We start from the raw sequence: 14390 nt of genomic DNA on the forward strand, positions 1-14390 counted from the left end.
ATATTATATTTTATGTTTGATGTATAATGAGGTGTAACGTGAAATTTAAGAACTTTATTTTGTGTTCATATACACAGAATACATAAGCTTGTTCGTAAATTTCTCTACACAAATACACATGGAGAGAGAGAGAGAGAGAGAGAGAGAGAGAGAGACGAAAAGGATAATATAAAATTTGGCACTCAAAGTTTGAGTCATTTTAGTTTAATATTATATGAATTATTTTCTTTTACAGTTTCAAGGCAATTGTCTTGTGTTACTTTTTTTCTTTTTCTTCTGAGCTTTTGTTACTAACTGTTGGTTCGTCTCATATGCCATTCATATATGTTATGGTTGGCTTAGATTTGGTTATAGAATTGCCCATGCTTTGCTGTTGTTCATCAATTTTCATATTTTATAATGCAGATTTTTATTTTCCTGTGTTGAGCGAGTGCTTGTTACAGTTGCTACCACAGTAAAGGCTGCATTCGTTGGATAGATAAGTAAGATAAGGAGGAGAATGTGAACTTCTTGTGCAAGCATTGAATTTGATTAATTTGGAGCAAAATGCCCGCTACAACTTTTATTATGCTCATTTACAAATTGATGTGGTAGTCTACGTGACACTGTCAATCTGTCACATCTGTTATAATTAAATTTAATTATTTAGTGTCTCACAATATAAGTGCCTTACAAACTGATGCCGTAGTCCGTGTGGCATGTCACATCTATTAGACTTATACAACAAAATTTAATTACTTAATAATTAACATTGTAAATTTAAAGTGAACTTGCAAACTAACGTGTCATTTCAAGTGGCACTGACGCGTTAACCCCCATTCAAATTCAATTGATCGTGCCACGGGGATAAAGACGAAATTAACTAAGATTTTAACATTTGTTTTGTAAGTGCTCAATTACTTAAAACATATTAACCATAAATGATTAAAATTTCTTTAGCACCACTTCAAACTTTATCCCTTCAAAACGGATACATACAAATAGTGAAATGACAGATGTTGAGAGGTCACACACTCAAAACAAAGGATCGTGGGCCTGGCATCCAGCCCATCACGGCCCTTCGCTGTATCAAAAAGCTACACAGTTAATACTTCTTATAAGAGGCGAACGGTATCGTTTCATTCAAGTTGTCCTGACACTGTACACATTTCGTCCGTAGTAATAATTTAGTATAAACGAATACTCATAATTAAATCAATAAACATGGTTCTTCCAGTTATGGACAGCAGTTTCTGTTTCCAAAATTGATTGATTGGACATTTTCTGAAATTCATTGGAAGAAGGAAAACAACAAAACTTTAGAAATATATAATTCCCTCTATATATTTCCTCGCTTCTTTTTCTCTCATTTGAACTTGAAGCGCTACGAAAAAATAATTAAAAATAAATAAATAAATAAAAGGAAAAAAGAGCTGTATTCTAATCACCAACATACTAATCCCCAATGACAACCACCACCATTTTTAATATTTATGGCTGAATTTCTGATTATAGACAGCTAGTGACTTTCTCTCTCATGCTAGAAGCATGAAACCCTCTTGAATTGCCTTCCACCTTAATTCATTTATTTAAAACTCTCTCTCTCTCTCGCTTTGTAACTGAGGGCCATCCTCAAAAACCACACAAAAACTCCCATTCAACCAAACTGATTGGACTTGGGTGTGAAGGAGAAAAATTCACATCTCATGACTTGAAGACCACTTGAGATGGTGGTCTGTCTGGTTTCCTCCTCTTACATCTGGACTATTATGTGAAGAATTTGCACATGACCCAACTGTTAATTCATCACTTTTATAGCTCAAGCATGCAGCATCTAAAACCCCAACGGGGCTTTGGGGCACAGATGGAGCCAAGGCACCTGCCACATTAGTAGACCCACCCATCAATGACATATCTTTGATCAGTTCAAGACACTTCAACACCCTTCCCTGCAAATCCCGCAGACAGAAAAACCAAAATTTCATTAGTACATCAAATTGGAAAAATGATAAACAGGCATAATTTCTTTTTTTAAGAGCAAAAGATGATTTGTCCTGTCCTGGTTTTATTTCTGTGGGCACCACCCCATTTCACCTTTTCAACGTATATGAAACAAGACATGGCCTTATCAATGACCTCTGCTTGCATTTGCCTTGAAACAGAAATAGCCACTGATGCAGCAATTTCAGAAGGCCTGAATTCCAAGAAGTCAATACCTGCATTCAATTCCCACCCATTAATCCTCAAGAACATCCCAATGCAAAATATAACGCATAAAAAAGACACAGTTAGGGACAGACCTTTAATTGTGCTTAATATGAGTTGCACTGATCTGGAGATGGACAATGTTGATGGAAGCTGAACGTTGTTAATCTTGCTCAGGAAGTAGTCAATGAAGGAGCAAGGGGTAAAAGCTTGCATTCTCCATCTCAATGTGCTCAGCACCAGAAGCTCCATTCTTTGTATAGTTTTCGCTTCAAACACGAACTTGGGCTCTGCCACCTGCCCACAAACGCACATCATCACAAAAGCAACCGGATCAAATCAATACCAAATCCAAATCCAAATCCAGATCATATCATATTGTGAATCCAACAACTCTAAATTATTATGCACACATTTTATACCTGTAAATCTACCGAGTGAGGCACTTTAATCTCCTCCATTTTGGCTGCCAGTGACAAGCAAGCTACAGCTAACAATTGCACCACCCAACTTTTACCTCTCTATATGCCCAAGAAAAGTGACAAACAAATATCAAGGATAGAGACAATCAAAAAGTAATTACAAAAATAAGAATAAAATTACAGAAAGAAGCACACTTGGTTTCAGTATCTGAACTTACTGGCAATTCATAAATTGATAGGAAGCGATCCAGGTAGTTTATAGATAGACAAAGACTTAATGGTCCAAAACTGTAATGGGAATGAGCCTGTTGATCACAGTGCATCAAACTGTCACAAAGAGAAGTGACCCTTCCGAAAATCAAGAAAAGAGACTATTTTTCAGGATCAAATTATTAATCAGAAACAAGGGAAACACAGAGCAATAATTCATTAAAAATAATAAAATGGAAAAAAATAAGGCCAAGATGGAAGGAAAACATAAATCCAACAAAATAATCCGATCGAGTTGCCGCAAAAACTTGTTAAAGAATGAACACTACCATCAGTAATCCATCAACAAACTAGAAATTCATAAACCAAATAAAGCGCATAAAGTAAACTCGATGAAAAATATCAACACCAATCATAAAATTTTCACATTGCCAAGAAATTCGCGCTGGCACAAGCAATAAGGATGTTGAAAACGAAAACCCTGTTAAAAAACCTGGACCATGGTGAAGAAATAAATAAAATAAAATTACAAGAGAATTAAAGCCATTATGTGTTAAACCAATAATCAATGGATCAAACAAGCAAAAACCCAACAAAAGCCCATGTGAGACAATCAGTTACACCAACCTTCCAAATCCAATCAAGAGCCTCTCTCCTAACACTCAAATCTAAGTCCCCACTGCGCAATCTCTTGAGGTAATCATCTCTGGGCAAATGCTCACTCTCCCTCTCAACCATTTCTCTGACTCTCTCTTCGCTGTGCAGTGGAAAACCCATCCAAGATTCGGATCTAATTATATCAAAAATCGGGTCTTGATTGTGTGTGCGAGTGTTTGGGTGGTTCCAAGAGGAGGAAATCCCACACCCATCTGTGGCATTGCGATTAAGGTCATCAAAACAAGCATTGCCTTTCTCAGAACAGAGAAAGTTCGAGTTGGCACGGTCAAAACTTTCTGCCATTGGAAGGACCTCAAAAATCTATGAAAACCCAAGATAATCTCGTCAAAATGAGACTTCTGAACAAGGGTTTGTCAAAGATTATGGCTTGCAATGATATGCATTTTACTTTTTATTTTCACAGTAAACCCAAGAGAAGAGAGTGTATATATATATATTTATATATATATATATATAGAGAGAGAGAGAGAGAGAGAGAGAGAGAGAGCAAGTGAATGTAAAAGGAAGAGCGAAGAGTGGGTGGGGTAAAGAAGAGTTGCAAAGAGGAGAGGAGCTTTATGTAGGAGATGAACATACGTTTTTAGGGTAAGCGAGACAATGGGGACTGGGGGAGATCAGAGAAGGCTGTGGATTCTTATTAGGCCACAAAATGAAAAAAGGAAAAGAAAAAAACTTCCATAATAAGCAAAAGAAGGAAATATAAAATTATAAATACCTTTTCATCAAAGTACAACGAAAAAAAAAAAAACCTGCAATGACATATATATATATATATATATATGTTCAAAATATATATTGCCTTTTCTTTGGAATCAAATTTGTTTTTGTTTTACTTTTTTTCATACAAATTCATATGTTAACATAGAAAAATAGTAGTTTGTATAATAAGTAAATGTGTATCGATATAGAAAAGAAAGAGAGAGTATGACGAGAGTGTTCAATTGTCATTGCCCAAGTATGCAATGTTTATGGTACAAACATTTATTCATTATATGACAAGCATTGAGACAACGAGGATTTCTAGTCTATCCAACTCATAACAACTTAGTCTAACAAGCAACAAAAAAAATTATTATACACTTCAATCTAACTTGAAGAATGATATTAATTAAATGATGTAATTATGCTTAGAAGAATCAATAAAGCACCCGATCGATTCATTTGGCACGTGGATCACAGTTTGGGTTGATTTTTTGTTTAGAAAGGGAGGATATGTAATAAGAATATGAGTGGGGTTGGAAGAATTTAAATTTTCTTTTTAACCGGTTTATTAAATTAACAATGTAACCGGTTTATTAAATTAACAATGTACTGGTCGGATTCCGGCGGCAATTTTTGGGTTCCGACAATCGGATACTAAAATTTAGAGATCTTCGACGGTAGATTTTGGTTACTAACAAACTCCAGTGCCCGACAATGACTGATTCTCACAAACGTGCTTGCAAAAATAAAGAGTTTAAATTCAGAAAAAGATAATAAGTTTTTACGGTCAAACTGAAAATGATTTTCATTGACTTTTATTTTCGCTCCCACTAAACACCAGAAAATGTCGAAAACATTTTACGTTAAAATAAATAGAGCATTAGAGTATTTGATTTTAATAAATATTTTTAATAAGATTAATATAACATATGGTTTCTCTATGCATTTTTAAAAATTTCATGTAGATGTATGTAAGAAAAAATTATTCCCTTTAATTAAAAACCAAAAGGGAAAAATGGGCGATGGGGTAGGGAGGACAACTGGACAAGTATCCATTACCAAATGCTGAGAAAGTTAGGTGGTTAATGCGGTGGCTGGTGAGGAGGTTGTTTGTGTGATTACCAATGAAGTAATTATTATGATTCTATGTATTAGGGTCCTTTGATATTTAGTTGGCAAAAAAAAAAAAATAGTCCCCAAATATTTATGGGGTTTTAGTTTATTCATTTAAGTTTACAATTTGAATAATGGTATTATGCACACTCATTTATTATATTTATTTTATATCGGCTCGTGTAATATATTTTAAATAACTTTATTTTTTATTTTTTAATGATTAACGCGTAAAACCATTTAAAACATACCACGTTATATATAGGTTGTCTATTATGCCATGTCAAACCAATGGAAATTTCAGAAACTCCCATCATTATGCTTCTTGACTTTTCTCACTCTCATTGTATACAATTTCGTGCCAAATATGCCCTTCATTGGATCCGGCTTCCATGCGGTAGTTTTATAAAACTACCGAATGGGTGCTGTAGTGAAAAATGGTACCGTTTTCCACAAACGATACTGTTTTCCACTTAAAAAATTTTGCAAAACTTTTAATAAATTTAAAATTTATAAAAATAATAATAATTAAAAACCAAAAATATTAAAACAAAAAAAATAAATAAATAAGGGATGGCCGACGTTGCCCAAGGGGATGGTCCGGCCACCCCCCAAACCCCTAACTCTTTTTTTTGTTTTGTTTTTTGGCCTTTTGGGGGTAGCCAAAGCCGACTAGGGTGGTTCGTCCATGGTCTACCCCAGATTGGACAAGGGGGTGGCTAGATAATAATGGGGTGGGGTGGCCAGCCACCCCCTTGGGCAACGCCGGCCACCCCTTATTTTTTATTTTATTTTTAATTATTATTATTTTTATAATTTTTAAATTTATTAAAAGTTTTGCAAATGTTTTTAATTGGAAAACAATACCATTTTGTTGAAAACAATACCGTTTTCCACTACAGTACCATGCAATAGTTCTAAACTTCCGCATGGAAGCCGGATCCCCCTTTTCATTTGGTCAGTTTGGAAAAGCTTTTTTTTTTAAAAAAAAAAAATGTTTTGTTTAAATAATAATATAAAAACATATATGCATACGACCATCGGTCCACCACTATCCGCCTCTCACTATCACCAACATTTGAGTGAAAAAAGTAAATATTTTAGAAAAATGTTAAGGTATCAAATTTTTTATGAAGAAAATAGTATCAAAATGATGTAGAACTTATTTATTAGAGAGTATCAAAATAATTATTAAACAAAAAATGTTACATGTACTAATAAATAAGCTATTTTGATACTACTCTTTTGATAAAAAAATTCAGTACCCCTAATATTTTTCAAATTTTTACCATTAGCTATGATTGAAAACTTAAATAACTAAACTAAAGTTATTGCACAGCATGTGATTTCAATCGCGTTTGCTTTATATATATATGTTTGGGCTTGTTAAAATGATAGTCCACCGGACATAGGCGAAATTAAACTTTTAGGCAAAGGGAACAAAACTTGAATAACTAAACTAAATTTTCTCAAAAAAAAAAAAAAAAAAACTAAACTAAATATTTATTTATTTGAAGCAGTCCAACGGATTTATTAAGCATTAAGCAATTGGATTAAAGAAACATCTGTTATATATTTATTAATATATAAAATTACTCTTAAATCATACAAATTACAAAATGACTTATTTGCCCTAGTATGTATCATAAAGGAAAGCTAACCTTAAACTTCCAAACTTTTGAAGAGTTCTTACAAAAATTTACACCTCATCACCAAAGTTTGTGTCAAAATTATTTTATGCTTTACTTGATTGTGGAGATTGAATTTTAAATTGATTGTGATTGTTACTTGAAAACATTTATTCACCCTTCTCCGAGTGTTGTTTGGGATCACTGAAATTTTTACATACATTAATAAAATGCAGAGACGAAAATGACAATTTCAATCTTTCCAACTTGTCGATTCTTACAATATAACGGTAAAAAAGAGATGATTAGAGTGCCAAGAATTGTGAAGTATGTGCACTATAATTAATGGAATGGGTAATCATAAAACTAATCCCACTTAGGATGCCTGCAATTAATTCATGAAAGAAGTCTGTAACATTGAGATCTAAAAGACACATGCTTTTTCTCTTTACAAGGCTTTAGCAACACAAATTTCTAACCCTTTTCTTCTCCTAGAGATGCTCTCTCTTTCTCATTTGAAACTATTTACCTTTCCTTCATCCACCTCTTTAAGATATGGGGTTTGCACCCAAAAATTCCCGTGGACCAAATATGATATGCTTTATAACTACACGTCCCAAATCACGTGTATTAGAAATTCTAATCGCAGCTTTACTTGCTCACTTTATAACAGCTTCATACCCATTGGCAAAGTCCCTTTTGTTGGACCTGCATACTGCATACCATGGTGGTCCAAAGACATTCTTTTAACATCTTTTGTGTTTGAGATTCGAGCTCTCGAGAATGCTTCCTCATTCCCTCCATACTCTGTGTCTCTCTCTCTCTCTCTCTCTCTCTAATGCACTCTCCCTATATTAAAAGCATCTGGCACATCAGCCATTGCTAATGCGACTCCACCATAGTCTAGCGCTGCTCACTAATATATATATAAAACACAAAGGACAAATCTCTCTCTCGGGTTGATAATGGCGAAACTGCAGAAACTAGCAGAAAAATGAAGGAAAAACCCATAGGGAATATCCAAGTTTTAAAAAGTGAAACTGCATGGTTCAAAATTCAAACATGATTGCTTTGAACAGGGAATAATTCAGTTGGAGTACTGAAATAGGAGCTAATAGTGGGTCAGTTACAGCTTCTCACCATTACTTGTTTTTAACGACAATGATGAATCTAGTTTCCCCAAGCTTGTTTAGAGTTGTTTGGCTACGTGCCAAAAGTATTATATTTGAAGTGTTTGAAAATAATGGCAGTTCAAATCACTGGCAAAGAGGTGCATTTCAAATCGCACGTATATGAAATAAACATAATAAACATTATGCTTTTAAAACTACTAAATCAAATAGACACCTTGTGTGTATACCTCCTTGATATATGGGTCATTTAGAATGTGCTGGACTGCTGGGCCTCCACAGAAAAAATGAATACAGCAGTTAGGGTCATATATAACAGTTGGAAGGAACCTTTTTTCAATTTAACATCAATGGCCAATGTCAATGTGGATTTTAGTAGACCAGGTATACATTCTTGATAATGGAGCCGCTTCAAGTTCCTAGTGAAAATCATGAACGGTCGGTCTTGTGGGTCTCCCATTCAAAGTGACCCCACTGCCTCGAAAGGGAAGTTTTCTCAAAGAAACAATTATAAGAATGAGATTAACGAAATTAGGAGAAGAAACTATCGTTAAATAACGTGATTAGTCAAATAATGAGAAGAAATGCCACTACTACCGGCAGCAACTCCACGTTACGGCCAAGTGCAAAGCAATTTTTTCAAGCTCTAGCAATCTCCATTCTCCTGAACGGATTGCAGGAGATTGTGAGAGATTCCAATGAGTCCACCGGTCCCCATTATAGGTCTCTCACAATTATCCGTCAAATTGTAAGAGATCCCCAATTATAAGGGACCCGATGCTTGCTAACAACCTACCAGAAGTCAAAGGTATGCCTCTAGCATTCGTACCAACAATTTTAAAGAAGTATAGAAAGCTCTGGAAGCAACTTCAAAAGAAGAAAGTTAAACTATGCCCCTTAAAGTTATAACGGAGAAATTTCTGTCCAGGTTTCTCAGTACTACAATACAAATCAGACTACAGGATGATAACTGAATTGCAATACTAGGTAAAAGGATTATATACTTCCATGCCAAGAAACATATTTTGAAACTAATTGTCTCTAAAAGACATTTAATAAATGCAATGAAGATCATTCAACTGGGTATTTAGAAGTTATTCTTCAATGAAATCATTTACACGCCTCAAGTTGATGCTACTGGAGACTTTTGGAATCTTTAAGAAAATTAAAGTATAGCAAGTGAGATAAAAATGATCATGTGTTCTTTGAGCCACAAAATAACAAAAAGAAAGAACGAGGTAAGACATAAAAAAACATCATGAGTACATGGTATACAAATAAGGATACATTTGGTCAGCATTATGCAGGTTACAGATAATTTTTATGACATTCCAGCCCACCTCCCTCAAGGAGCACAACACATTCCATTGCTTAAGCCTCATCTATCTGCTCCTGCAAGATATAGTAACTATCATTATTTGACTGAACAACCAAGGATCAGACTGCTTCACCAGTCAGACAAATAAAAAGCTTTGGAATTTAAGAGCAAACTAATCAAAACACTTGGCTGAAGATGCCATAGGGCCAATAGATCCATAGATGGCCATGAGGGTACAATGAATTATTAATCAGATTGAGGACGAAAGTGATGCCACCAGGTAAAGGGGACAAATGAAAAAGAAGGACACACGTATAAAAGGAAGTGGAAAAGAACATGGGCAGTAAATGAAGAGAGGAACCAATTGAGAAGGTGCATGTGTCTGATGGCTAAAGCCTGAAGCTGTACAAAAGCAAGAAGCATGTACTGATGGGAGAAAAAAATAGAACTGCCTTTGGAAAATCTTAAGGACCCCCATTCCCATGGCAGCTTAACTCCTATTTAAATTCCAGCACTGTAAGTTTCAAAGTCGTTTGGTCAATCATTATTACATTATGCATATTTCCATTCAAAGCAACACTGATCAAAATTTCCTAGTAGTAGTTTCAATGACAATGGCTCTGAAGTTTTAGTGCAGGTGGAATCCATCAGAGAAGTTCATCCTCCTCTTCTCAGATCTGCCTGATTGATTAACCTTCACAAGCCTCAAGGGACCTGGAAAAAGCCAATCAAGCCACCATTGGCCCTGGAACGTCCATGCCCAGACTGATTACAAATTTGGTAAACAGCACCATACCGAATTACTGTTACTGAAAGCTAGAAGGTTATCTCAAGGCCACCAGCGACTGAAACCATTCAGTCTTTGTTCTACAGAGCACCATCAGTAAACCAATCTTTTTTCAATTGCCTTAAAACATTATTTCACAACATTATCAGGATTCTTTTCTAGATTTCAAGAGGCGTATTCTGGTGATGCTCCATATTTTTTTTTTCTGCATCTCTCTGCAAGCCTGAATTATGCTTCTAAACACTAGGTAATAGTGTTTAATGATTTTGTTGCTTCAGAATGACCAATTGTTCCTCTAACTTCATGTTGCACTCACCTGCATATCTGAAGTCCAAAGAGTGAGGTTGTCCCTCAGTAATTGCATGATGAGAGTGCTGTCCTTGTATGAGTCCTCACCCAATGTGTCCAGCTCAGCAATGGCTTCCTCGAAGGCCTGTGAATGAAAAAGAGGGTTAAAATTCCAAATCAGTAACAATTAACATAAATTAAAACAGATCATTAGGTGGAGACACTAGACACAGGCCACTGATCACGTACAGGACATCTATGTCTGTGGATGGCCCAACCCATGACTTTATGGCTGGATGATTGAGAGTTGGATATGTTATTATAGGCACTTCTGTTATTTTGCATTTCATTTGTTTTGTTATTTATTTTTTAGACTGGTTATGTTAACTTTTGTGCTTTATGGCATTTTTAGTGGGCTATCAGCCTAAGTGTCACTAGGGCTAGGGTAAGGGTTTAATCCCTAGGATACTTAAGCACAACTTTGTACTGTGTTAATTAGCTTTTGATGAATAAAATTTGAATTGACTGTTTTGTCGTCTTCTTCCTAGTTTTTCTCTCTCCCGTTGCTTCTTCTTCCTCCACTCTTACATCTCTTCTTTGCTTCTTCTCTCTTACTCTTCAACTTTTCTTCTCAATTTCTTGTTGTCCCGTATCATAATCATTATATTAGACTCTAGTACAACATTCATCACAATAATAGACACAAGTTGCCCACGAACAAGTTGCATCCATATTTTGGTTGTCTTTTTTTCTTTTTTTCTTTTTTTCCTACACCTTGATCTAGTTAATAATTTTATGACCCTCCATAAACTTATCACTCAATCCCTCATGAGCTGAATTTGCACCTTCACTTGGTCGATTTTACTAGGGCAACTGAGAGACTCAGTATTAACTTAAATAGAATTCAGAAAAACCCCAAGACGGGAGTAGATGAATTTTTCTGAAATAAACTCTTTAGTTTACACTGGAACTAAACCATTGAAGGGCAAGTCTACAAGTGTTACCATGCAATCTTTCATAAGTTGTTAGATTTCCAGCCTCAAATATTATCTCAACGCATTTATTACCACCAGAACAACCTCGGCAAAATAGTAAGAGTGATATCATGTGATCTTCCATAAGTTGTTAAACTTCCAAACCCTTGTTGAGATAACCCACATCCCTACTTGTTAAAAACTCATAGAACCAACATCCCTTGATTACCAACATAACACTCATTATCAATTTCTTACCAACGAATCAGCCTTATCACATAATTCCCACCAGCAGTTGCGAATGTTCAAAATGGTAATAATATATAGTGCCTTGTTCCAATGATTTGAGACACACATTGTGATTCACATTAGGAGTGAAACTCGCCTAGGGTTTACCTAGGCCATTTAATGGAGCAATTACAAGCTGATGTTAAGGTTCATAGTATCCGACATATGGAAAAAAGTTGTTCCAAGGCTCAATTTGCACCAAACCTTATCCTGATTTGGACTGAAATCGGGAGAGTGGGGGGGAACTGCCAAAAAAGAAAGATCTTATAGTACGCATGATGATCACATCTTTATGAATTCTATTGGACAAACACATAATCATGAAGTGAAGCAGGGCATCAGACATCCCAAAGCTTGCAGCTTTCCAGTCCTTTCAGATCTAGAAAAACTCTGATATGTATTGCAGTCCATCTATAGCATATTATTCGCTTCTTCTCCTTTTCTGAAAAGTACATATTTTTGGTTCTTCTCCACTATATATGTGGTAACCTAGCAAGGCAATGGACACTGGGGATTTGGATTGTGAGGGCATTGGGTGGGCTTGTAACGAGTCCCATATCAAGTTTAGGTCGATCTAAACTATATAAGTTTATACAGAAAATCCCAATTGTGATCGCTCCTTTTGGGATATCACACAAATGCGACTTGCATGATTCTATGTGACAATACATGTTCCATAAGTAGGTCAAACAATAAACCACATAAAATCATTGTGTGGTGTGTGCAGTTAAGAGTACATTGAAAGCTTTGACAGATCTTAAGCAGTTAGACGTGCTCATGCCATAAGAGAAAACAAAGAAACATGTTCCTAAACTTTTAGCAGCCACAAGAAAGGGGTAAACCTGTTTTGCCATGCTACAAGCTTTCTCCGATGAATTGAGGATCTCATAGTAAAACACTGAGAAGTTGAGTGCCAGCCCCAGCCTTATAGGGTGTGTTGGAGCCAGATCGGCCAGTGCAATATCCTCCAAACCAATAAAGAATCAAATAAGTATACAAATGAGAGCAGCCCTCTATGAAACTTATTCAATGGATAAATGAAGCACAAAGATAAATTCTGTTTCCTAAGATTCATGTAGCCTTTCCTTTGTGAGCAAAAACTAGCGAAGGCAACACCCAACAGAACAACCAGAGAGAGAGAGACAAACACTTAATATTGTTGGAGGAGTGAAAGATCCAGTGAATGACAAAATAAGTTCCCAAAGTTACTGATCTTAGAACACTAAGTTCGAAATGCTTGTTTTTACTTTATGGAACATACGTTAACACTAAAACTCCTGGTAGATAATTTCATGAACATAATCTCCTTTTTCATCAAGCTGGACTATTGCACTGACTTTCAGAATTCTAACCAAATAAGTATCATTCAATATCTCATGCCTTCTTCAACACACAGAATCCCCATTCTTTTATTTAGCTGAAAGTTTACAATCATAAGCATTCAAAATATATTTGGCATTTGAACAATTTACACATTTGATATTGACGATTAATAAGAGAAAGTTCAAGATAAATATACAAACGGAACAAAAAAAAAAAATCCATAAATCATCCTACGTATCACTCATTGAAACCAAACAGGTCCACAAAAGCGCTTCACAGGGCTTTTTCTATTCTTTTTCTTTTTTTTACAAAAATACTTGGAAGTTTTCAAAAATTGTTCAGGACTAACAAAAACATAAAGAAAACAAATCCAAGTTCCACTTGCCAAATAACAAATTCATATAATTACGCACTAAATAACTCAATAAGAAACAGCGAAAAACAATTTAACCTCAATAACATTAAAAATAAATGAATAAATAAATACCTGAGCGGCCTTGTAAGCGAGCATAGTATCCTCAGCCGCTGCTTTCCTCTCATCTCCGACCTTGAACTCGGCCAGATAGCGGTGATAGTCGCCCTTCATTTTCAAATAGAACACCTTGGACTCGCCGCTCAATGCCGACGGCACCAGATGCGAGTCCAGCAGCTTCAGGATCCCGGCGCACACATCCGAGAGCTCCGACTCCACCCTCGACCGGTAATCCTTAACCAGCGCCACGTGCTCCTCGTTCTTGCGCCCTTCCTCCTTCTGCTCGATCGACGACACGATGCGCCACGCCGCGCGCAGAGATCCGATCACGTTCTTGTACGCCACGGACAGCAGGTTCCGCTCCTCCACGTTCAGCTCCGCCGCCGGGGTCGAGCCTGTCACCAGCTTCTCCATGTACTCCACCATCTCCTCGTACCGCTCGGCCTGCTCCGCCAGCTTCGCCATGTACACGTACTGTTCCCTGGTCAGTGAGGAAGCCATTGGAGCGAACGGAGAGAGAGAGAGAGAGAGAGAGAGTTTGAACAGCTTGGAAAAGTGAGTTATGGAGGTAATACTTGGTTGGCTTTTGGATTTTTGAGAGCTTTGTGAGAAGTGAGTTTGCACGATCGCGGGTGAGATTAACAAGGACTACTCGCTTTTGGTGGGAAATGTGTTGGGCAAATTCGTAATTACCCGATGAAGAAATAGAATATTATTGTCATTTCCGCCTTCCGGCTTGCCGAACGCTGTCGTTTTAGTTGCCTTTTTATGATTGTGGGCCTTGTGGCGGAGTGGCGGGCCTCAAGACTTCAAGAGGGTCGAGTATGGTGAGTTTCAGTGTACGAGCGCGTGTGGGGAAATGGTTTTGGTGGT

The 14390-nt window shown here is 36.4% G+C and overlaps 2 protein-coding genes across 3 annotated transcripts; both read right to left on the reverse strand.

The window, feature by feature from the left end:
• Positions 1 to 1147: 1147 nt before the first annotated feature.
• Positions 1148 to 4117, reverse strand: LOC133864121 (cyclin-D4-2-like). Its single transcript, XM_062300345.1, has 6 exons — positions 3444 to 4117; positions 2825 to 2911; positions 2607 to 2705; positions 2280 to 2481; positions 2074 to 2195; positions 1148 to 1928 (listed from the first exon to the last, which is right to left on the reverse strand). Exons 1-6 carry the CDS (start codon positions 3774 to 3776, stop codon positions 1677 to 1679), a joined length of 1095 nt encoding a protein of 364 aa, XP_062156329.1. The 5' UTR covers positions 3777 to 4117; the 3' UTR covers positions 1148 to 1676.
• A 5168-nt stretch (positions 4118 to 9285) lies between these two features.
• On the reverse strand, positions 9286 to 14121 carry LOC133862993 (14-3-3-like protein G-BOX factor 14 kappa). 2 transcript variants are annotated; one of them, XM_062298947.1, is made up of 4 exons: positions 13533 to 14121; positions 12565 to 12687; positions 10489 to 10605; positions 9286 to 9453 (listed from the first exon to the last, which is right to left on the reverse strand). In XM_062298947.1, exons 1-4 carry the CDS (start codon positions 14016 to 14018, stop codon positions 9439 to 9441), a joined length of 741 nt encoding a protein of 246 aa, XP_062154931.1. In that variant the 5' UTR covers positions 14019 to 14121; the 3' UTR covers positions 9286 to 9438. The 2 variants fall into 2 exon arrangements, with proteins under 2 accessions (XP_062154931.1, XP_062154930.1); XM_062298946.1 differs by having other exon boundaries at positions 9286 to 9459; positions 13533 to 14118.
• Between the last annotated feature and the right edge of the window lie 269 nt (positions 14122 to 14390).

Source organism: Alnus glutinosa, chromosome 3 (genome assembly GCF_958979055.1).
Source record: "Alnus glutinosa chromosome 3, dhAlnGlut1.1, whole genome shotgun sequence".
NCBI lineage: Eukaryota > Viridiplantae > Streptophyta > Magnoliopsida > Fagales > Betulaceae > Alnus > Alnus glutinosa.